The 24,917-nt window shown below is 58.5% G+C and overlaps 1 protein-coding gene across 1 annotated transcript; it reads right to left on the reverse strand.

The window, feature by feature from the left end:
• Nucleotides 1–1,965: 1,965 nt before the first annotated feature.
• LOC102935038 (SNF-related serine/threonine-protein kinase) lies at nucleotides 1,966–18,182 on the reverse strand. The gene is made up of 6 exons (XM_037877952.2): nucleotides 18,029–18,182; nucleotides 14,803–15,432; nucleotides 7,129–7,270; nucleotides 6,457–6,669; nucleotides 5,640–5,777; nucleotides 1,966–5,069 (listed from the first exon to the last, which is right to left on the reverse strand). The coding sequence occupies exons 2-6, from the start codon at nucleotides 15,389–15,391 to the stop codon at nucleotides 3,908–3,910; spliced, it is 2,244 nt and encodes a 747-aa protein (XP_037733880.1). The 5' UTR covers nucleotides 15,392–15,432; nucleotides 18,029–18,182; the 3' UTR covers nucleotides 1,966–3,907.
• Between the last annotated feature and the right edge of the window lie 6,735 nt (nucleotides 18,183–24,917).

The raw sequence follows: 24,917 nt of genomic DNA on the forward strand, positions 1-24,917 counted from the left end.
CACCCTCCGCAACGGACTGGCTCTTCCTGCTCTCTGAGCAGCTGCCCTGCCTTCTCCCGGCCCAGCCTGTGGCTCTCACTCCAGCTATTTGAGCCAGTCCCCAGCCCCAAGTCTGGCTTGGTTCAGAGACTCCCTGCAGCTCCCCAGGCTGCAGATCCCTGCCTGTTCCCCAGACCTCTGGATTGCCAGGCCCTCCCAGCCCCATGAGCTGAAGGGGTGCCCTCTCCTGAGCCTCCTTCCTCAGGGGTCTCCCCACAGGGCTGTCCCTGAGAGCCCCAGACCTGGCCTGAGCTAGACACACAACCTCCGGCGTTATTACCTGCCAGGTGGGGGAGCTGATCTTGGCAGGAGGGCTGAGGTCCCCTCCCCCTTATAAAGGACCAGCCAGCCTGGGGAGTGCCCTGCATGGCATGGCAGGGTGTGACACTGACGGGTCATGCTGGGCTTGGTGAGGGGGAGCCCCAAAGGGGACAGCTTCTCCCTGCAGAGGAGCCCTGGCACCTGGCCTGGCAGGGCAATGGGCACCACCAGCTGTGGAGAGAGGGGCATCAGACATTGGCTGGGGCAGGGGGAGATTATGGCACTATTCGGGCTCCTGAAATGATTTCTTCAAGTGTTTGTGCAGCAACAACAAAGCATCCAATTTTTTGTCCAAAAGGTGGCACCACTAATGGTAGGAAGGACCATGGCTGGAGGGGGCAGTGCCCTGATCCACTATGGCATGGGGGGGAGGGTCCTGGGCTGGGGGTGCAGCGGCCTGACGCAGTATGGCACGTGGTGGGGGGTGTTCCTGGGCTGCAGGGGCGCAGTGCTCAATCCACTATGGCATGAGAGGGCAGCACTTTGATTCTAAATTAATGTAAGAAAAAGCAAAATGAAATGAAGTGTGCTCTGGCTGTGGCCAGGTGCTGTCCTCGCCCCCCCATGCCTGGCCCTGCGGGCCCCCTGCTCCCTGGTGCATCCTTACGCCTGGGCTGTGGTGCAGGGAGACTCCCCCTCACTCCCGTCATTCTGCCCTCCCGGCTGGCTGCTGGAGTGCACTGGCCCAGTGCTCCTCCCCCTCCCCTCGGAGGCCAGGGCAAACCACCCCCGCACTGGGCTGGGCAAGGCCAGCAGTCCCCTCCGGTCCCCTGGCTTGCCGTGAGGGTCTCCCCGGCTCTGAGGAGAGCCGAGCTCCACGGCTCCTGGGCCCCAGGGGCAACCCCCGTCCCCCTTCCTCTCTCCCAGCACGCACCTCTGCCCCTAAACCCTTAAAGGACCCGTGATGTCCCAGAACAGGGGTTGACTGGCCCCATCCCCGCTACCCCTTAAAGACAACAGACACCCCCCCATTACCCTGACCAATGACGCTATGCACACCCCTTTGCCCTTCTAAGGGGAACCTCCTTCCTCAGCACCTGGATTCCCCGCTTGTTGGTCCTGCCTGAATTTGGGCTCTAAAGCCCTCAGAACAGGGAGTTTCTCTCCCCCTGCCCAGCTCACTTTTGGGAACCTGAAAATAACCTCAGGTGAACAGTGGGGTTGCTGGCACACATGGCCTGGCGCAGTTGTTTCCTCAGAGGTTGGGAACCGACCAGACTCTCATGAAATGCGGCACTGGGATTTTTTTTTTAATAGTTTCTTTTACAGGGAGCTCTGGCAAGCAGCAGTGATGTTTGCTTTCTGCTTAATCTAACTAGGGTCAGTTCTTGGGGCAGAGTCGTTCCCTGGGAACTGCGCCCAGCCTGCATGCTGTTTGTGACCACCTCAGCTCCAGGCCTGCTGTGTACAGTGAAAATAATCAAACTGCACTAAGACTATACCCAGACTCAGCGTCACCCATATCTGCTCCAACAAGAAGCCAACCCGCAGAGCCCTGGCATCTGTTACCACTTGGCAGAAGGCAGCAGTATAAAATAGGACATTAATCCTGGTTGTTTCTGCTCCTCTCTCTCTGGCAGCCCAGTGAAGGAAACGGAGACACCGTTTTGAAATCAAGAGCTTATTTTACTGGACCGACTTGCTTTGCTTCCCAATTGGATCCGATCCATTCAGTGCACATTATGCAGAACTCAGCAGCGAGCTCTGGCTTCAGACTCTAGTCACAATTCATTTCTTGCCAGCAAGAAAACAAAGAGATAATAAATAGAAAGCTTATCGTTACAGGGGTCTGGAGGAAACAGCTTAGATTGTATATGTGTGTGCGCGTGCATGACATACCCCTCCCCCATGCCCCCCTTCCTGCCCTGGTGAGTCCCCAGAGCACGGGACACTTTGCAGACAGAGAAGCTGTAGGCCTCAGCGTGGCCCCTCTGGCTCTAGGGTGGGTGAGTACCAGGGGTGGGGAAATGCTCCTGTGGCCATGCATGGCTGGGGCTGGAAGCGCGGCGAGGTGCCCCGGCGGGCGGGCGGAGGGGGATATAGCAATCTCTATTTAAATTCCATTAAAATAGACTATTTTAAAAAATTATTTCTAATAGTTATAAAAACACCCCAGGCAGAGCCAGGCGGGCTGAGGCAGTGGCTGGCTCCCTGGGCACTGAGAACTGCCCGACGTGCCCCCAGGACCGGTGGGACATCAGGCTCTAGGGGGCACAGCCTGGCTGTCAGAGAAGGAAGAGAGTGCATCAAGGGCTGGGTAGGCCTCCCCCAGCGAGGCGGGGCTTCTCCAGCCTTGTATGACCCCGTATGCCCAGCGCACGGCATGCTGGCCTCACTGCTACACACTGGCAGGCGTCTTGGGGTGCTGCCATTTAGATTCCATCAGCACCTTCCTTCCTTTGCTCACGGAGGCAGCCAGCAGGGCTGACCCAGGCTGTTGGCCCTCGAGGCGGCAGTGCACTGGGGAGGAGGCTGTGCGTGGCGTGAGCATGGCTCCCACTGCTCTCTGTGGCACTCTGCGCTGGCTTTGGCTTTCCTGCAGACCTTGCTGCCCCCGAGGAGCGGTGGTGACGGAGTCCCTGGCGCAGAGACCAGGGGAATATGGCTGTGTCCTGGGGCTGCTAGGGCCAGTGGAGCAGGTTAGAGCAGCCCTGAGGATCACCCTAATTTGAGCCCCAATCACTGTGGCCCTATCCAAGATGTTGGACTGCCCTGCACTCGCCCAGAGCCTCACCAGCATCTGGAGATGGCGCTGGACCAGCTGGAGAGGCATTTCCCAGGGTGCTTTGCAGCCCCTCCGCATCCTTTCAGCCAGCAGATGCGAAGGGGTCCTGGTGGAAGCTGAAGTCTGGCCCTGGGCTGCTTCTGGTGCATGGCTGCAGTGGAGGGGAGGTGGGTTCCTCCCCAGAACAGGAGCAGCTCAGCTGGCTTGTCTGAGCGTGTTGCTGGGGCCACTGAAGGAGCCTGGCCGCGTTAGCTCCCCCTGGATGTCCATGCAGCCGAGCAGCTTAGCCCCATACGGACCCCAGCCTGCGGCTGCCCTCTGCCAGCTGGTGATGTCGGACCTACCTTTGTGGGGTCTCGGGGGTCAGCATGAAGGCAGGAATTTTGCAGGAGCCTTCCTCACTTACCGCACAGAGCAGCATCCTGGGGAGAGCCCACTGCGCCGCTGCAGGGGGGAGCTGACAGCACCGGCAGCCGTCCCGGGTGGGCGAGGGGGCGCTCTCCATAAGATCGACCAGCCACGCAGCTCCCGCCCGGCCAGCGCACTCGGTCGCCGTCCGAGGGCCCACACGCGTGGCCATGTGAGGAAGCAGGTGCTCAACGCGCTCCCAAGGCAGGGCCCCGGGCCGAGGGAAGGGAGAGCAGGCGGGACAGGGCAGGACTGGGTCTCGGAGCCAGGAGAACAGCTGCGCCGTGGGAGAGAGAGACCGAGAACGAAAGTAGCATGTTGTTCCCCAGCCCTGCACCTGCCAGCAGCCCCTGGCCTGGGGCCGTGCGCCGCCACCTTCCTTCTAGGGCCCGGGCCCCAGAGTGCGGGCTGTGTCTAGATGACATGACAGCAGTTGAACTGTCCCAGGGCCAGCAGGCTCTCCTTGGAGCTGGGCCGGATCTTGAAGGCCAGTGCCTTCTCGCACAGCGGGAACTGCAGGAGCCTGTCCTTCAGGTGGGCGCTCTTGTTTTTGGCAGGGTCTACCTTGATCACGTTGTCAGCCGCGGTTTCGCTGCCCGCGGTGCTGCCGCAGTGGGGGCTCTCAGCCGGGCACGCGGGCCTGCTGGAGGAGCCGGTGTCAGGGGGCCCGCCAAGTTTCTTGGACTTGTCTTCTGGAACTGGCGTCCCACTTGAAGTGGCTTGGAGGCTCCCAGAGCTCCCAGCAAAGCCAGCGACGGGGCCCTCGCAGCTCCCTGGATACAGGACCTTGCCCGCTTGCCCCAGGCTGCCATCATCTTCCATTTCTGTGGTGGTGGTGGTGTCCTCCTCCGACCCCAAGCTGCCTTCAGCCTGGCACCTCTCCAGACCCGCTCCCCCACCCTCCCGGAGCTCTATGTCCCCCGCTGCCGCTGGCATCCCCCCAGGGAGGGGGCTGGGGGCGCTCTCCCCAACGCTCACGCTGAGCTTGTCCGTGGCTGCCCGTGCTGCATTGTGGCTTGGCGCCTCTCGGGGCTGCCCTGGCTCGCTCCTGGGACTCGGCACCCCCCTGAGAGGGGGCAGCTGCCAGCTGCTCCCCGGGCCCTGCTCCAAGAGGCCTGATTTGGTGGCCACAAGGCTCTTCTCCCCCTTACTGTGGGCTACAGCTCCACGGCAGAACAAGAGGGAGACCTTGGAGCTCTGGAAATCTCGCATTTGCTCTTGGTTTAAAGAGGAGCTTCTCCTTCCCATTGCGTTGGCCTTCCCCTCCTCCTCTTCCTCCTCCTCTTCCTCCTCGCAGATCTGCTGCAGGGCCGGGGTGCTCTTGGCAATGGAGGCGTCCGCCAGAGCGGGACTGAGCAGGGCTCGGACCAGCTGCCCGTTTCCATGGAGGCCGGGGGCCGCATCGTCTTCCCCCAGGGCAGAAAAGGAAAGGGGCTTGCCAACTCTTTTCTCAGAAACCTCCACGGCAGCCCGGGGCTGGGGGCTGGAGAAAGCTGCCAGCCTATCTGGCATCTCTGCGAAGGGCGAAAGGTCCCTGGTGTCGCCCATGGTGCTGAACGGGTCCGACAGGTTGGCACTGAAAGAGAGGGGAGTGTGCCCAGGGTCATGCCCAGGGTGGGAGCTGCCAGCCGGGAGCAGCCCCTGTGGCAGGGTCACTAAGTGACCCTGGGCAACCCGCAGCATGGTCCAGAGCGGGGGCTAGTGGAGGTTGGGACTGCGAGCGTGAGGTGGTGCTGCAGGCCGCTCAGCGTCAGATCGATACTACAGCTGCCCAGCCAGGACTCCCAGGCCCTGGCGTGATGCCCAGGGCTGTGGACAGGAAAACCTGGGTGTCAGGTACCCCCACACCTGGCTCTGTGCCAGGCTGGATGCCAATCCCCTGCGGACAGGAGTCTGGGAGAGTTTAGGCCCCAGGGAAGCGTCACTATAGTCAGTGGGGCCAGGATTTTATCCCACATCCCGGGGCAGCTCCAGTGAAGGGATGTGGGGCCACGCACAGCACTCTGCGGCCAGCGCCGCCGGCTCCCCCGCACAGAACGCCTGCGGGGAACCTGCTGGCGGGCGGGCCCAGCTGTGCTTGTGGCTCCCGGGGGGGCGTCCCGGGCACTGAGCCATGGCCTGTCCCAGCCGGAGGACGCGGGCTCACCTGTCCTGCACCTGCTGGGCCAGGTTGTAGACCAAACTGAGCTTGTGGCTTTGCTTCTCCTGCTTCTCCCGGAGGATCCGCTCGGCCAGCAGGAAGTACGTGGCTGTGATGTGGTTGTAGCGATCGGCCTCCAGGGCCCTGGGGGGATGCAAGGTCCAGGTGAGAGCCGCACCCCGGAGGAACCCTGCAGGCCCCAGCACAGCGCTACCAGAGAGAGGAGTATGAGAGCAGCATGCGGGGTGTGCCCCATGCTGGCTGCTCATGGCATAGGGCACAGCCAGAGCATTGAGCCCCGGGCATGGCCCCACTGCCCCTTGGTCTGCAGAGAACGGCCTGTCCTGCCCCCCAACCCCTGTGCCCACCCTGCTGCCCTGATCTGCAGGGAATACCCTCCCCCCCCTCCCCCACGCTCCTGGTCTGCCGGGAACCCCCTGCCATGCCCTCTCTTCCGGCAGAGAACCCTGTATTGCCCCCCAGCCTGCAGGGAACCCCCTGTCCTGCCCCCACCCTACAGGAAATGCCCTCTCACATCCAAAAGAGCAGCTGCCCTGTGTGTGTGGGGGGTATTGCTGGTGCCAGAGGACCTGCCCCTCTCTTGCACAGGGTCTGCATCGCTCCGTGCAAGGGCTGGGCTGGGGATAAGTCACTCAGCCAAGCCCTGTGCAGAGCTCCCTGCCCTCTGTCCACGAGGGATGGGGAGGAGATGCCAGGCCCAGGGCACCACACAGACAGGAGCCTGCCCAGCAATAGCCCAGTGGGAGATTGGTGCAGTGACCCTGCTGCACATCTCCCCCACCCCCGCCCGGCTGGCACTCACTCCTGGATGGCGTCCCGGTCCGCTATGTTCCCACACGTCATGGCCTGGATGATGATGTCATGCTCCTCCTCGGACACCCGCTTGTGCGACGTGAGGGGCAGCAGGCAGCGGCTGGCTGGGGAGGGGTCCACACCCTGCAGCCAGGGGTGCACCTCAATCTGCTCTAGGGAGGCCCGTTGCTTGGGGTCCCGCTGCAGCATCCTGCCGATCAGGCTGCCAGAGAGCAGAGGGGGCAGGGTCACAAGCCAGCCCAGGAGTGAACAACCGGGGGACGCTGCCCCAGGCCCGCAGTAGCACCCGCAGCGGAGATGCACAGAGCCACAGGCTCTGAGGCCGGATGGGACCATCAAGTCTGAGCTGGAGAACCCACCCAGTGATCCCTGGGCCAGCCCGTAGCTCCGGGCCTCGCGTGGAAGCTGGGGGTCTTTCTCCAAGAGATGGAGAAGGCATCACGCCTCTGGGACAATTGTTCCACTGGCTCCCCTTCCTGGTGAAAACCTGCACCCTGCAAACCCGAGCCCTCAGCTCTCCCTGGCAGGGGGGTGCACTGAGCTGGGCTGTGAACAGCCTGCCCCATGCCCCCCCGCATGCCCTTGTGGATGGTGGCACCCGTCTGGCTGCGCCCCTGGAGCGCCGGACAGGCCCGGAGGAGAGGGGACTGGGGCTGCATACTCAGAACACTGGGCGGACACGTGGGGCGGGATGGTGTAGCGGCAGTCCATGATCATGGTCAGCGTCTCGCTGTCGTTGGCCTCCTGGAAGGGCGGCTGGCCGCACACCAGCATGTACAGGATGACACCCAGGCTCCAGACGTCTGCAGAGAGAAGGAGACACAGATTGCTCAGCCCACTGCAGCATCGGGCCAGGAGAGTCCAGCTGGGAGGGGGTGTGGGCTCCAGCAGGGCGGATGGAGCGAGCCACTGGGGCCGAGACGGCCCTGGCACGCACCTGTCCACGTCTACCCCCCTGCGGCCACAGCCCCAGCTCCGCAGCACAAACAGGTGTGAACCAGGCAAGCCCTGGGAGGAAGGAAACTTCCTGGAGGCCTGGCAAGGCCTCAGGCCTGACCTGCTCAGGTGAGTTGTGTGAGGAGCATGAGATGGAGCCAGTGAGGGGCTCCCTGCCCCGGCCCATGGCCTGGTTTGAGCCTGCCCGTTCTCAGCGCCGTCTGCCTCCTGCCAGCATGCGCCTCACACAGCACCGGCTGCATTGAGAGTCTGCAGAGAGCCTGAGCCCATCACTCTGATGGGGGGAGCTGCCCAGAGTTCAACTGACACAGGGATGCTGCCTGGGTCTGCAGAGAGCCTGAGCCCATTGTTCCAAGAGGAGGGAGCTGCCCTGAGTGTAACCAACTCAGTGACACCTGCCTTTTCATCCCCCATCCCGCTCAGATCACACATAAACACCGAATAACCCCAGTGCTAGTGTGACACCTGGGGGCACTTTCTGCTGCCTTTCACCAGGAGGAAACTATATCTTCCTGCCCTTTGTTCGCGGCTTCTTGACCAGGTCCTGTTCTATAGAGAGTTATAACCCAGCTTCGTGGGAAACCCAGGGTTGGGATAAAGGGGGATGAAGGGACTGGCAGAACTGGGGAGGCGGGGGAACCCAGGTCAGGGATAGCAGGGGGCTGCAAGTGGGGATTGAGGGGACCAGCAGAGCAGTGAGAGGAAAGTCTGTATGTCACCTAAGTACACTGTGCTGCTCCAGACAGTGTGTTTCTGCCCCATGTCGCCCCCCCCACGGACATTAACTATTACTGAATCCATCCCCAAGGGCTGCCTTGAGGCACGAGTGGGGAGGGCTGCAGGCGGGGAGTCAGAGTCCACCTCCAGCTGAAGTGATTACCAGTTATTTATAGCATGGGGCTGTCTCTCCCGGGGGGCGAGGACAGCTCAGCTGTCCAGGCACCGGGACTTGTGCGTCTGCTCACGCTCAGCATGTGTGGAATGCTTTCCCGAGCAGGGAGGTGCGCAGCGTGGGTCGGCCGAGGGAACTGCCCAGGGGAAGCCTCCAGGGAGCCGTGGGGCAGGGCAGAATGTGCGTGCCCCACAGCTGGGAAAAGGGATAAAGGAGCAGGGATTACGGGGGCCACAAGCCCACGTCAGCCACAAAGCCCACAACAGTGCCTCTCAGGGCTGTAAGCTGCTCAGCCTCCCTGGGAAAGCGGATTGCATCCCGGAGGGGGCAGGGGGGTGAGGCCTGGAGTGGTGGGGGGAAGGGCAGCAGCATCACACACAGACAGGGCCAGGCCCCCAGGGGAGCACGGGCTGGATCCTGGCACCCACTATTGGAGCACTGCTCCGGGGCATCTGTGCCATCCAGGCGCTGTTTGGTTCTGTGCCAGCCAGGGAGTGGGCTGTGAGAGGGTCAGTGGGGCTGGAGGCTCCGTGCCAGTTGGGGGTGCAGCACTGAACCCTAGAGCTGTGGGGGTGGCTGGAGAGGAGCACAAGGGGCCCACATCCAGCAATTGGGGAGCTTGTGGCCTGGGGCTGGCTCTGTCTGTTCCCGCTCTGGACTCCAGCCTGGCCCCAGATCTGCGCAGGTCACAGAGACAGGGAGACCACCCAAAGCTGGAGCTGGCTGTGCAGTTCTGTGCCAGGGCTTGTCCCCCATCTGTCCCCCCTCCCCCCGGCAGCACTCCCCTTGCTGGCCCAGCAGCACAGACTCCTGTCCCCCTCCACACACAGGCTGGGCAGGGGGATCCCTGTACATCAGCAGAGCTGGGGAGGGGCAGGGCCCAGCCAGGCCCACAGAGCTGTTGGGGGCCTCGCTGGGCTGGGACAGCTGCCCAGCCAGGCTCCTTGGAACAGGAAAGGCCCTTCCTGCCATAACCCTTCGGACTCAGCTCAGCACAGACTGTTCCCGAGCGCTTCCCATGCCCCAGTGACCCCACCCCAGAGCGGCCCCATGGACAGCACCAGCAGATGTGCCAGGCTCTGCCCAGGCCCTGCACCGCCTGTACCTCCGTGCCCCACAGAGACTTGGGCCAGCACACCTGCCCCCATCTACAACCTGAGCCAGGAGTGCGCTGACAGGGGGGTTCTCCAGCAGTGGCTCCAGGGGCCCTGGTCACCCCGTTCCCTTGGGGCGATCACATCATCCCAGGGCATGCCCAGGGCGGCAGTGAATTGGGGTCACTGGCACAGGGATGGTGCAGAGACAGGACTAGAGGGAAAAGCTGCCTGCCCCTAGGGGAGGGGGCAGTCAAGGCCAGGTCTTTTTGCAACACTGCGGATGCCCCTGTGACTGCCAGGGCTCCGGCTCACGGAGGCCGGAAGGCTGGGCCAGGCTTTGCGTTACTGCCAGCAAACGGGCAGGCGCACCATGACACGAGGTCCCACCTGGGGGGTGGTGACAGGGCTCCCTTCCCCCACTGGGGCAGCAGCAGGGTCCCTCTGGACGGACACCCTAGCAGCTGGGTGCACTGACATAGGGGGTGGGGCCTGTTGTGCAACTCCTCCTGCAGGGGTGGGGCTGGCGGGAGACTGGGCATTACTAGATGGAGCGGTGCCAGGGCAGGGATCTGGGCTGCAGGGGAGGAACCCGGCCCCAGGAAGGGCAGGAACCAAGGCTCGGAGTCAGCCCTCGGCAGGCAGTGAGCTCTCGCCCCAGCCTGGCCACCTCGAGCCAGCCACTGCATCAGGGACGCAACAGCCCTGAACATGCCCCCCTGGGGCACCTGGCGCAACGGCGCTGGAGGGGCCAATCAGCCTGGAGCGGGGGGACACTGCTCACTCAGGCGGGCACTGGGACCTGGCCTGTGTCACAGCATGTGTGGGAGGGGACCATCTCCCTCTGCTCCTTCTGGGTGCCACACGCCCCCCTGGGCCACAAGCCAGGGGGTTTAACCCTCCCAGTGCCAGCACAGACTCCTTTGCCCCAAGCCAGCCCCTCACTGGGCTCCACATACTCGCTGCTTGGTTGTCTTTGGGTACAAACTGCCCTGCCTCACCATGCCCCACCCTTCCTGCATGCCCCCACAAACCTGCCCTTTGCCCCGTTGTTCCCACCCTGGCCTCAGCCTCCTCCAACATGCTCCTCCGCAGCCTTGCTGCATCCCCATCTCCCCCCAGCCTCACCATGCCCCTCCCCCCACTCCCTGCCCATTCCCCACACGCCACCTCCCATCCTGCCCCCTCCCTGCATGGCCAGGTTCTGCTCCCCCAACCCAGCTCCCCCCTGGGGTGGGGCAAGTGCACTGTCACCTCCAGCCCTGACCCTCTCCCTTGCAGCACGGGCCCAGCTCCACACAACCTTCCCGTCCAGTGGAGGGGCAGGGAGGCCTGTCACCTCGGCCTCAGCCCAACTCCACCGGACCCTCCCCTCCCCACCCCAGCCCAGGCCAGGCCCTACGGGCACTCCAGCTAGTGTGGACTGGGGAGGCACCCGTCCGGTGTCACACTGCACCGTCCTCTTTTGGGCTGCTTTGTCCCCAGCCAGTATGGGGCCAAAACTGGACGTGGTGGCGGACCGGGGAGAGGGGGTGCTAACACCATTTCCAAGACTGCCCCGCTCCGTCCGCACCAGCGTGATCCCCGTGCGAGGTCAGGCCGGCGGGGGCGGGCAGCACCCTCTTGGAAACGGCATCCCCCATGTATATGAGGTCATACTGGGGGTGGTGTCATGGTGGGAGGTGGGGGCCACGCAGTTCCTGGAAGCGCCCGCATGTCTGGTGTTCCAGGCACCCGCCACCTCTCCAGCCTATCCGCCACTCCCCATTGAAGAGTCCAAGGGCTCGCTCCTGGTCTTCGTGTGCTCCACGGCTAGGCCCAGTGTCTCTAAAGGAGCATGAGGACTGGGGTGGACAGTTCCCGCACCTCAGGCCCTGGGGACTGTCCACCGCCAGGAGGAAACAGAGCTTCCTCAGGGGCCAGCCCCAAGATGTGGAACGAGCTTCCCCAGGGCCATCCCAGATCTCCTGCTCCCACACAGCTGGGCACACAGCTCCATCTGGCCTGCTCCGATATCAGCCCCGACACCTACAAACAAAGCCCGCTGAGCACACACAGCTCTCCCCTGGCACACGGAGAGAGAACGAGCCACAAGGGATGATTGGGGTCAGCCATGTCACTTAATGCTGGCCTGGAGAGCGTTCAGACACCATGGGATAAGAGGCTCCGTAGAACTGAACGGAGCGAGCCTCAAAGCCACATGCCCCTCTGCCCTCCCCCAGATTCCCCCATAGTTAACAGCACCTTGCCAGGCTGCACCCCACGGCACTTAGGTTCCCTGCATGGCTTTGTGCCAGGGCAGCACGGGCTAAACACACAGGAGCTCCCCCTCCACGCACATATTTGCGGTCATCTCCATACTTTGCCAGCAGCAATTTTATGTTTTCTTCCAGATGGCTGATAAAGGTATAGAACAGCACTGGCCCAAGAACAGATCCCTGGGAGACCCATTCACAATTACGTTTTCAGATCTATCAGTTAGCCAGTTTTTAGTTCATTGAACATGGGCTACACTGATTCTGAAGAGTGCTAATTGTTTAATCATGTGGAATAAAGTCAAATGCTTCACAGAAGTCCAATTCAGTTATATCCACACAGTTACTGTATCAACCAAACTGGTGATATCAGCCTCCCCACGAGTTAGCCTGGGATCAGTGTCAGGCTAACCGAACTGTAGTTTCCCGGGTCACCGTATGTACCCTTTGTAAACATCAGTACAACAATAGCTTTTCTCCAGTCCTCTGGAACTTCCCCAGCATTCCAAGTTTTGGTGAAAGTGAACACCAACGTCTCAGACACCTTCTCAGGTAATGCTTTTTATATTTTTAGATGCAAGTTATCTGGTCTTGCAGCTTTAAAAGGTTTTACTTTAGCAGCTGCTGTGAAACATTCTCCCTAGTTACTACTATAATAAAAAATAATTTCATTCCCCTGTGAGCCACGAATACATGACCCAGCTTCTTCCCAAATACAGAACACAAATATTTTCTGAACACTCCTGCTTTTTCTGCATCATTATTGACAACTGTACCATCCCCAACTAGTATCGGACCAAGACCACTACCAGGAATTCTGTTGTTCCTGACAGAGTAAATATTTCCTTTTTATTGTCCTTAACCTACTGGCCGTAGATTTTTCATCGATACTTTTAGCTTCCCATATCAACTGTCTGCATTTCTTAACTGATAATTTATGGTAATTGCATCAACTTTCCCCATATATATAATTATTGCAGCTTTCACCTTCAGATTTAAAAAACCCAAAAAACAACAGATTAAAAGGGAAGAAGCCTTCTTTCATGATTTTGGGATTGTGGTTTTTTAGGCATCTACTAAAATATTTAACAGCTCCAGGGCCTGCACTTGGGAGCCAGGGGCTAGCGGGTGGGGGAAGTGGCCAGTTGCACAGTACCCTGAGCCATCCACACCACAGCTGTTCTCAAGGACCATCGCCTGGGCACAGCCTGGGTCACCTGGGGTTCTGGGGTCACTGGGAGAGGAAGGGGAGCGAGCCCAGCACAGGGTCATAGAATCATAGAATATCAGGGTTGGAAGGGACCTCAGGAGGCCAGCTAGTCCAACCCCCTGCTCAAAGCAGGACCAATCCCCAATTAAATCATCCCAGCCAGGGCTTTGTCAAGCCTGACCTTAAAAACTTCTAAGGAAGGAGATTCTACCACCTCCCTAGGTAACGCATTCCAGTGTTTCACCACCCTCCGAGTGAAAAAGTTTTTCCTAATATCCAACCTAAACCTCCCCCACTGCAACTTGAGACCATTACTCCTTGTCCTGTCCTCTTCTACCACTGAGAATAGTCTAGAACCAGCCTCTCTGGAACCACCTCTCAGGTAGTTGAAAGCAGCTATCAAATCCCCCCTCATTCTTCTCTTCTGCAGACTGAACAATCCCAGTTCCCTCAGCCTCTCCTCATAAGTCATGTGTTCCAGATCCCTAATCATTTTTGTTGCCCTTCGCTGGACTCTCTCCAATTTATCCACACCCTTCTTGTAGTGCGGGGCCCAAAACTGGGTCACCGCACAGCTGCCTCCTGCAGACAGAGGGGAGGGGGCTGTGGGTGGGTCAGTTCCCTGGAGAGGACTCTTTTCTGCTTGAACAGAATAGATTAAATTAGATTGTGATCATTTGCACCTAGGCAACTGCTAATTTTTAATTCAGTGATCAATTCTTTCCCTGTCAGAATTAAGTCAGATACAGAACCACCCTCCGTTGGTTGCAATACCTTTTGAGCCTCTAAAAATTATAGCTGATCATTTTCAAACTCCCAGGATTCCCAATCATCATTCACATTTACATATTTAAATATCTCCTCCTACTCTGTTTTGCTCATGATTGTTTTCAGTTTGGGGAAGTTGGCCCTTTTAAAGAACCAAGTATGTACGTATGTATATGTGTGTGTGTGTGTGTGTGTGTGTATATATATATATATATATATTCCTGGGCGGGACTATATTCGGTCTACACCTAGCCAATAACATTAAAGTCATGATCGCTTACACCTAGGCAACCATCACATTTAATTCTATGCTCAATTCATCCGTATGAGGAATGACCCCAAGTTGGTTGCAAGAATTATTGAGTTAGAAAGTCATGTATAATTTTTAGAACCTTTCAAGGATATCTTACTAGTGGCAGCATGAAAGCTCCAGCATGTCTCCCCCTACCCCCACCCCAACAATGAAATCCCCCCCGATAACACTGTCTTTCTTTCTACACATCGAGGGGGATTTTTAAGGAGCTGCTCATCCTGCTCCCTTGTCCGACTGGTCTCTATAACAGACGTCACCCAGTATCCTGCCTTGAACACATCATTAATACACTGACCCAGTTAATACTTCATCGGATGCATCCGTTGAAATGAGCTGTAGCTCACGAAAGCTTATGCTCAAATAAATCTGTTAGTCTCTAAGGTGCCACAAGTCCTCCTGTTCTTTTTGCGAATACAGACTAACACGGCTGTTACTCTGAAGCAGGCTGTAACCAGTGACTTTAACATCCCTGTCATGTGACTCCTCCCACAGGGAGGAGTGACACCAATCATAGCCAATCTCAAATTCCTCCCTTGTTGCCCATGCTACATTAGCCTCTGCATGCCTCAGGCCCCCTCCCCGCCACGGGATAGCTGCCCCTGCCTTGCAAGGACCTTGGGAGGGGATGTCCATAAACTTGCGCGGGATGCTCAGGTCCCAGGCTGACTGGAGCCTTATACACACACTGGTAATGAGAATGCGGGACATGCACCATGCATGCCCATGGCGCTTCCCCACCCTCCCATCACCAACCCTCACAGACGTGCCCGCTCAGCGCTCTGGGCTGTGCCAGCCTCACCCAAACAACCTGGCAGGAGCCAGAAGCAGGCGGCCCTGGTCACTTACCTACGGCTGGGGCGTCATACTCGTCCCCCAGCAGGATCTCGGGGGCCGAGTAGGCCAGCGAGCCGCAGCTCGTGGTGAGCATCTTGCCGGGCTGGAAGCGGTTGCTGAAGCCGAAGTCGGTGAGCTTGACCACGCCCTGCTCCCGGAAGAAGACCACATTCTCGGGCTTGAGGTCGCGGTGCACCACGTGCAGCTTGTGGCAGTAGGAGATGGCGTGGACGATCTGGGCGAAGTAGTGCTTGGCGCGCCCCTCGGCCAGCCCGCCTTCGTGCCGCATGATGTGGTCGAACATGTCGCCGCCGTCCCCCAGCTCCAGGATGAGGTAGAGCTTGGAGTGGGTGTCGATGACCTCGTAGAGCCGCACCACGTTGGGGTGCTGCACCAGCTTCATGCAGCGCACCTCCTGCAGCAGCTGCCCCGCGGCGCTCACGTCCAGCTTGCTCTTGTCGATCACCTTCACCGCCACCTTCTCCCCCGTGAAGACGTGCCGCGCCAGCTTGACCACGGCAAAGTGGCCCTTGCCCAGCGTGCGCTCCAGGTCGTACAGGCCGGCGATCTTCCCTTCGTAGCAGCCCTTGGCCCCCGCCATGGCTGCACCGGAGTGTCACAGGGGGCCGGGCATCGGGGAGGCTGGGCACAACAGAGAAGCCACTGAGCACAGGGGGCAGCAGGCACACTCCCTGCCCAAACACCACTGAACACAGGGGGAACCCCACTCCCCAAACACTCCATTGAGCACAAAGGGCACCAGGCAGCCCACTCCCCAAACACCCCACTGAGCACATGGGGAACCCTGACCTTTTCAGCCCCACACCCATCCATGTGCACAGCCCTTCACCCCCAGAGTGCCCTGAGCAACGGGACCCCACCCCCCTGGCCTACACTTGCACAGACGGAGCCCAGCTCTCCTTCACAGAGATCCTGGTTCTCTCACACGCCATGTGTTGCTGACTCTCACAGTGCAAGGAGCTGCCCGGGGTCATAAGAGGCACCCCGTAGGGAATGAACAGAACATTCCCAGCATCTGGCAGTCAGAGGTTTAGGGACTCCCAGAGCATGGGATTGTGTCCCAGACCATCTTGGCTAACAGCCATTGCTAGACCTGTCCTCCATGACCGTATCTAATTCTTTTTTGAACCCATTTATACTTCTGGCCTTCACAACATCCCCAGCAAGGAGTCCCATAGGTTGCCTGTGCGATGTGTGCTCATACCCATGGCCTGTGTAGGACGGCATGTGGCCAGGTGCCCCCATGCTGCCGGCACTGGGCTGCTGCCCAGCTCGGACCAGGCCTGAGCTCTTGCTCTGGGTTCCCATGGAGTCACACCTTGATGGGGCCTCTTCTCCCCTCTGCGCTGAGCCTATAACTGCCCCAAGCTCCCCAGCCAGCCGTCTGCACGTAGCCACGCTGGGATGGGATTTCCAGCACCTGCACAGCACGTTGGCCCAGAGGCTCCCCCAACCAGGCTGGGGGGCAGCCCCAGCCCCACACACCACGGGGGTGTTACTGATTCACGTGAGGCACAGTGCTGGCCAGGTGCCACTGGGGGAGGGGTGTGGGTGCAAGAATCTTCCCCCCCTGCAAGTGCCAATGGACGGGGGCGTTTAAAGGAGCTCCCCTATCCAGGCACCTCGGCATGTTTTTGCTCCAGCTGCAGCCCCAGGGAGCAGGGGCCCAGGCCGCGTGGTCACTCCAGGGCCGGGGGGGGCTTTCAATATTTTCCCCAACCAAACCGCTGGTGTGAGCGAGCTGTGGCAGCAGAGGGGAGGGGGGCGGTGGCAGCTCTGCCGCTGCCCCTCACTGCCGACCTGCAGCTCCCCTAAGACCCCGGCACTGGGCCCCCCGCCCCCAGCTCGGCCCACAATCCGAGCTCTTTGGATGCCCCCTAATTCCACCCCAACTATTCTTAATCCTGGGGCCTGCCCACCCACCCGTCAATGCTCCTTAGTCCTAACCTGCAGCCCCCCCTTACCCCAGCCGTGCCCTCCCCAGGTACGCTCACAGCTCTGCTGACACCCCTCAGCCCTGCCAGGCCAGGCCCGGCCCCTTGGTGTGCAGGGCAGCCAGGTGTTTTCAGACTCAGGGCTAAAGGCAGTGAGCACCCCGGTGCCAGACAGGTCACGCCGGGCTGCCAACAGCAGGGGCAGGTAGCGTCACGCTAAGTGGGGGTGTTCACAGGGCCAGGGCCTGCACTTGGGAGCCAGGGGCTAGCGGGTGGGGGAAGTGGCCCGTTGCACAGTACCCTAACCCATCCACACCACAGCTGTTGTCAAGGACCATGGCCTGGGCACAGCCTGGGTCACCTGGGGCTCTGGGGTCACTGGGAGAGGAAGGGGAGCGAGCCCAGCACAGGGTCACGGCACAGCTGCCTCCTGCAGACAGAGGGGAGGGGGCTGTGGAAATCCCTCGCCGCCCTGGGGCTCTGACCCACCCCCAGCATCACAGTTGCGTGTCAGGGAACTGGGGTTCCCCGGGATGGGTGGGCTGTCGCCTGGGGGCAGGACCCCGGGAACAACGTGTGGGGTAGGGCCTGCCACAGAACCGCCACGGCTCCTTGGGCTGGCAGCGTGCCCACCTTTGGGTGGCGGGCTCCCTGGGCCCATCGTGCTGGCACACAGGGCACCCGCTACGGGGAGGGGGGCTTCCTGGCGTCCGGCCAGCAGATTTCCCTCGCCAGCACACGAATAAGGGGGCGGGCAAGGGCACCGCACCCCCTGGGACGGGCTGACCGACAGGCTGGGCCCCGGGCCCCGCCAGCAGCCCAGCGCATCGCACAAGCTGGGTCAGGACTTGGGCAAGCGCCTTGCTGGGAGAACCAGGGCCCGGGGGGAGGGGGGGGGGCAGCGATTCCGGGGCGGGGGGGGCGGCTCTCTCCGAGCAAGCGCCCCGCCAGCCCCGCAGCGCGCCCGGACACGGCTACGCGCCCCGAGCACAGCCCCCAGGAGGGACCTGGGGCGCTGCCCCCAGAGCCGGGCTCCCAGCCCAGCCCAGCCCAGCCCTGCCCTGCGGCTCCCCTCCCGCTCCGGGGCCGGGCAGCCCGGCAGGCAGCCCGGGGGGGCCCGGCCCCAGGGAGAGGCGCGAGCAGCAGCGCGGAGCCCCGGGCGAGCCCGGACTGGCCGGGTCTGTCTGCACCGGCCGAGCAGGCCCCGGCCCCGCCACGGAGCCCCCCGCGCCGGGGCCCGGCAGCACCGCGGGGCGCAGCGGCCCGGGCCGCCCCCGACTTACCCGGCTCCCGGTCGGGCTGCGCCCCGCGCCGCAGGCTGGGCTGGGTCCCCGCGCTGACGTCAGGAGCCCGGCGGGCGGCGCCGCGGAAAGGGGCCGGGGCCGGCGGGGCCGGGGCCGGGCGCTCGGGGGGCTCCTGCGGGCGCCGCTCGGCGCAGTCCCGGGCAGGGCGGAGCCGAGCCGAGCCGAGCCGAGCCCGCCCCCTGCCGCGGGGCTGCGCAGAGAGCCGGGGGCTGGTCCCGCGGCCCCTGGAGCGGCCCCGATCCGGCAGGCCCGGGCGGCCAGCGGCTCCCCCGCCCCGCCCTGAGCCCCGGGGGGCCGATCGCGCCCCAGGGGCAGGCAGGTGCTGAGTCACATTCACGAGAGTTTCAGCGAGCGGCAGCCCTGCGCTGTGGACTGCCCCCGAGCAGGGGGCCCCAGGGCTTCCAAGCGCCTGGGTCCCGCAGCCCAGAGAGCAAGGGGCCCGGAGGCTGGGGGCCTGGGGGCTGGCTAGCTGCCCCAGAGTCTCAGACGCTGGGAGCCCGTCCCAGGACTTTCCGACTCCCAGCTCCATGACAGGAAGCCCCCAGAGGCCCCAAGATTTCTAGACTCCCTGCTGCAGAGCCAGGAGCTGAACCCCAGCTAGAGTTGGGGATCCCTGGGCTTCCAGTTTCCCTGCTGCAGAGCTGGGTGCCTGGAAGTCCTGAGAGTCCAGGCTCCAGCTAGGTCTCCCAGGGCTTCTAGGCTCACAGCTTCACAGCAGGGAACCTGGCAGCCCCCAGGGCCTTCAGGCTCCCAACTCCACAGCCAGGAGCTGGGAAAGAGTGGGGCTGCCCTGGAGCCAAGGCCCCTAGAACCTTGTGGTCCCTGGGGCAGATGACGTGGCGGGGCTGCTCTGCAGCCAGCCAGATTCCATTGGGATCCTGCCTGTGATTCAGAAAAAGTTCATTGAACCCAACTTGCTTTCATGAGAAACGTTGGGTTGGACAAGCTAGCGTTTTCCAGCAAGCATCTGTTCAATCAGAAAATCTCCAAGCAGCTCGAACTGATGGGTCCAGACAAGGGCAAACACCACAAACTAGACTGAAATCGCTGAAATGCCACGAGCACCTCTGTGCACAGCAGAATTGCATGGAAAGTTGGGGCTTTTCCAGGTAGCGGATTCATAGATTCATAGATATTTAGGTCAGAAGGGACCATTATGATCATCTAGTCTGACCTCCTGCACAACGCAGGCCGCAGAATTTCACCCACCACTCCTACAAAAAAACCTCACACCTATATCTGTGCTATTGAAGTCCTCAAATTGTAGTTTAAAGACCTCAAGGAGCAGAGAATCCTCCAGCAAGTGACCCGTGCCCCATGCTACAGAGGAAGGCGGATGATGGACTGACACACAATGCGATAGACCGTTCCAGCCACAGGCCTCTCCCAAGGAGACAAATAGCACAGCCCATCTGGGGATGGTTTTCAAGGGTGTGGATACCTTCCTGGATACCTTCCTGCACTTGGAAATCAACCCTGGGGTGAAACTGCTATAACAACCACCCAGCAGAGTAGTGATTCCTTTGAAGAAGAAAATTAAAACACTTTGTCAAGCTTGTGGAGATGGGAGTTTTAAAAAAAGTTACAAGACCAACAGACAGGAACAGCAATATGGTAGCTATTAAGAAACAGGTCTCTTCTGTGTACGTGTTGACCCCTTCCCCCTCTGCAAAGCTCTTCAGTGTTCCATTACCCCTTTCCAACAGATGAAGAAGAGATCCTGCCCAGACTCACAAAGTTAAGATGTGTTCCGTTTTAGGTGCCAAAGGTTGTTTCAGGCAGGTAAAACTTGCTTAAGAAAGCTCGGGTGACTTTCTAGGCTTGTTCTGGCAGACAGAGATGACTGCAAATGTCATTTGGCATTTCTCTTGTCCCAGAAGTGTGCCCGCGATGTCGCCACGCAGCTCTAATGGGGCTAGAGGGGTTGGTGTAGATTAGCATTTGGTTGTGCAGACTCTCCTGATCAGGATCATAACCTGATACAGAGTGCACTTGGTGAATCCCACACCAGATAAGAAACCCGTGAGACTGCCTGTCAGCTGCGCTGTGTATTGGACTCCTGACAGGAGAGGGAAGGGTTGGGCAGTTCCGGATGTGCCCTGTGTACACAACGTGCAAGACACACACAGCTCTGGGGGATTTGCTAATGATCTGTCTGAGTTCCCGACACACCTCCCTGCTCAGTGAACCCACAAGGAGGCTGATCAATGAAAGTGCTAGTTGGTGCTGGGAATTTCGAACAGCTCCAAAAGGTAGTGATTAGCCAACTGGTCCTGCCATAGTATGATGTAAAGGAACCTGTAACTATCACGTGGGATGCAGTGAACATGGACTGGGAGCAATGTTATTACTGGCCAGTCTGGAGCAGTGTTATTCTGGCCAGTCAGATGGCCAGTCTGTAGCCTTTGCTACTAGGACACTGTTTGTGCCAGAGCCAAAGTGTGCTCACGCAGACAAGGAACGCCTAGCCATTTTGAATGCACTAAAGTCTGACTAGTCCCTCCTGGGACGTGATCTAAGCCACGTGGGCACAAGCCACAGATCTGCAGAGCCCATCTTCCAAAAGCTGTTGTTATCAGTTCCAGAACATCTCCCAAAGCATGTCAGCTACAATGCAAACCATCGCATGTGTGCACAATGCAAACGGGTCTGCGATGGTCGGAGCAGCAGGAACACAACACACAGCGATGCTGACTCCCTTGAATATGAAATCCTCACAATACACCAAGAGGAGGAGTTTCATCAGGAGTCTGAACACCTCAGCCAAGTAGAATTCCTTCATGTGACAGCCCAGGGGCTTCTGCAGACACAGAGACCTATCTGCACAGATAGAGCACTTCCAGCAAGCTCTCCAGGATGGCACTCCAAGAAAGAACGAGGAGTACTTGTGGCACCGTAGAGACTAACAAATTTATTTGAGCATAAGCTTTTGTGGGCTAAAGCCCACTTCATCAGATGCATGCAGTGGAAAATACAGTAGGAAGATATAGATATACAGAGAACATGATAAAATGGGGGTTGCCATACCAACTCTTAACAGATCAATCGATTAAGGTGAGCTAATATCAGCAGGAGGAAAAAAAACATTTGTAGTGATAATCAGGCTGGCCCAGTTCAAACAGTTGACAAGAAGGTGTGAGTAACAGTAGGGGGAAATTAGCATGGGGAAATAGTTTTAGTTAGTGTAATGACTCATCCACTCCCAGTCTTTATTCAAGCCTAATTTAATGGTGTCCAGTTTGCCGATTAATTCCAGTTCTGCTGTTTCTTGTTGGAGTCTATTTTTGAAGTTTTTTTGTTGAATAATTGCGACTTTTAGGTCTGTAATTGAGTGCCCAGGGAGACTGAAGCGTTCTCCAACTGGTTTTTGAATGTTATAATTCTTGATGTCTGATCTGTGTCCATTTATTCTTTTGCGTAGAGACTGTCCGGTCTGGCCAATGAGAAGAAAGAAGAGAAGCCACTTAGTACTGTATTGGTGAATATCGGTCAGCCAGCGAAGAACTCCGTACCAAATGGCACTCCCTAGAAAGGCAGTCGGGTCAAAATGCCCAAAACCACAGGCACTGACTTTTGGGTTTGCCGGTGGGAGCTTTCCACCTTTCCCTTTCACTGGGCACCATGCACATGCTCCTGCACCTACTTGTGCCTCGTGGGTGCTGAATGCTGCCTTTTTTTTTTTTTTGATGGGTGCTTGGGCCCCGGAGCACGCACAGAGTTGGCACCTATGCCTAAAGACATGCATCCTGAAATGCTCACCCCAGGCGTCGTTGTACTGAAGCAAGGCCGCAGAAAGCCCTGTTTTGGCCCAACATGAGCAGTGAAGTGAAAGATTTCGAGAAGCTGGATATGAGTCAAGAGTGTGCCCTTGTTGCCAAGAAGGCCATTTTGGGATGTATAAGTAGGGGCGTTGCCAGCAGATCGAGGGACGTGATCGTTCCCCTCTATTCGACATTGGTGAGGCCTCATCTGGAGTACTGTGTCCAGTTTTGGGCCCCGCACTACAAGAAGGATGTGGATAAATTGGAGAGAGTCCAGCGAAGGGCAACAAAAATGATTAGGGGACTGGAACACATGACTTATGAGGAGAGGCTGAGGGAACTGGGATTGTTTAGTCTGCAGAAGAGAAGAATGAGGGGGGATTTGATAGCTGCTTTCAACTACCTGAGAGGTGGTTCCAGAGAGGATGGTTCTAGATTATTCTCAGTGGTAGAAGAGGACAGGACAAGGAGTAATGGTCTCAAGTTACAGTGGGGGAGGTTTAGGTTGGATATTAGGAAAAACTTTTTCACTCGGAGGGTGGTGAAACACTGGAATGCATTACCTAGGGAGGTGGTAGAATCTCCTTCCTTAGAAGTTTTTAAGGTCAGGCTTGACAAAGCTCTGGCTGGGATGATTTAATTGGGGATTGGTCCTGCTTTGAGCAGGGGGTTGGACTAGCTGACCTCCTGAGGTCCCTTCCAACCCTGATATTCTATGATTCTATGATTTCATAAGCCAGTGCAGTCTCTGCAATGGGTTCCTTGCAGTTCAGCAAAAGGAATTACTCGTGATGCACGCAATACCTGATGAAGCTAGGTGTGGACTGCTGTGCAGTGGGAGATCATGTCTCCCTGGTGACGGCTGAGCGCTGTTTGGGTTCTTGGGAACCAGATCCCTTACGCTACATGCAGCAGCGTCCTGCACAGCTGCGCGTTTCGAGTGTGGAACTCCCGAGGCTGTTGGCCTGTTGGGAATGTGCAGAGTCTGTCGCCTCAGCAGAACTGAATAGATCACACGCTCCCTGCGTCGCAGTCAGTCTAATGGCAACGCAGGAGTGGCTCTCCTAACTGCCGAGAAACTGTTCAAAAAGGCACGATAGAGACCCCTGGACAGCGTTACTGGACTGCAGAAATACCCCCAGAGCAGGCCCGGGCCCGCTCCGTGCAGCTCTTCATGTCACATGGCACACACACTGCACAGCAGCTGCAGGAACGGTGAGAGAACAAGTCAAACCACCGTGACAAGAAACCACATCCTGGTGAGAGAGGCACCAGAGGACCCCTGGGACAGCTGACGAGGCAGCCACTCAGCTACAGCATCTAGTGACACAGACAAGTTAGGGGGCCAGGATGTGGGCGCCAAGAGTCGCACCAAGGTCATGCACGGTAGAAACACAAACAAACCAGTATCACTGCAGCCATTATCTCCCAAGAACAGCTAAGGAAGAGTTGCCCTCAGGGGATTCCCCACACAGATGCAGGATGGTGTGTGCCTTATTTCTGTGCTTTCTGGCATTCAGAGTTTAAGTTTAACCAACTCCACGTTCTGGGGTGGGGCCAGGAAGGGGGGATCCACCCCCCCCAGGGCACAGACAGGGGGTGGGGGGCAGGTGGCCACTTGGGAAAGTTCAGCCTCCTGGAGATACAAGTCTCCTGGTTTGTAGCCAGGGCCGTTTCTCCGCTGGAGCTCAGCCACGGGGGAAGGTTCTGGCGGTGGAAAGCGAGGGGTCTGTCAGGCCATAGGGCTAGTACTTGGCTGCAGTGATTTCTGAAGTCCCCAACATTTGGGAAGCTGGGACCTGGTGCCGCTAACAGGTGATGTAAGGGGGATAGACAGCTGGGTGTCATCTGCGTGTTGCTGATGCATCAGCTCCTGTTAGCTCATTACCTCAACCGGCTGCTTCAGCGTGGAGGGGCCGGTCCTGGCTTGAGCTGGTTACGTCTGAAGAATAGCATATCCTTCCCAGACTGAGGCAAAATCATGATTCATGGTCATTTTTTGCTGTTATTCTTCATAACTGGAAGTTTTGCCTTCAGCAGGTTCTGGTGAGCGGTGTTCTCTTTCAGAGAAACTCACTGGTTTTCCACCATCTATTGTTTTCAAGGGGTCTGAGGCCCAGTGTTGCTGACTCTCACACTGCAAGTCTCACAATATTTGGGTTTTTTTCCCAAGCCCCAGCTCCAGGAGTCAAACGAGAATTTCTACTTGCATTTTGCTTAAAGTGAGTTTCTAGCCTTCAGGTGGCAGAAAATAGCTTGGAAAGATCACCCCAGTGTAACCCTCCAGGATCTGAGACCAGAAGGCCAATGAAAAGAGCCCACTTTTTGTAATTTTTAAAATTTTCTTGATTTTTAAGCCAGACTTACAGGTTTTGGGGTCTAACTTGTGCTTCTGGAGTTTGCAATACTGCTCCCTTAGCAAAGACAGCTGCTGCCTACGTTCCCTTGCTCCACATAGTGCTTCCTGACAGCACATTAATACCGGCATTGTTATTTATTTGTTGTACCATAGCATCTAGGTGCCCTAGTCACAGACCAGGGCTCCATTGTGCTAGGCGCTGTACAAACACTGGGACCACTTTCTTCCCTGAGGGCAGCTTGGTTTCACTTCTATTGGGAAGATTAGGGGACAGTGGCCACCTTTTGGAAAGACGATGTGTGGCTTTAGTCCTCTCCCCTAGCAACACCACGAAGGAAAAGAAATGAAGCAAACTGTGTTTAACACTTACTTTGTTCTAATGTGGGACCACCGGCAGTAATATACTGTCATTCTATGACTAGTGCACTGCGGGGCAGAGTGCATTTACATCCTTCACATGGTTTCTTTCAGGTTACCCAGAACTGAATTCCCTGGGTTTGAAACGCTTGTTTTGGGATAATTACAGCCCCCCTGTAATGTACCTAAGTCAGAGGCATGGGCTCTCGACCTTACCTCCCTGCTAACATAGTTTGTCTGGGAACATAGCTGTTGTGTGGGTGAGCAGGATGAAGGCTGGCCTGCACAAGCAGGGATGTTTGTCGATCAGCAGACTCAAACGCTGCAGAATGGCCCAGCAGGATGAGGGGGACGTGGATGACCTCCCATTGTCATGGCCACCCACACACAT

This window comes from Chelonia mydas, chromosome 12 (genome assembly GCF_015237465.2).
Source record: "Chelonia mydas isolate rCheMyd1 chromosome 12, rCheMyd1.pri.v2, whole genome shotgun sequence".
Taxonomy (NCBI): domain Eukaryota; kingdom Metazoa; phylum Chordata; order Testudines; family Cheloniidae; genus Chelonia; species Chelonia mydas.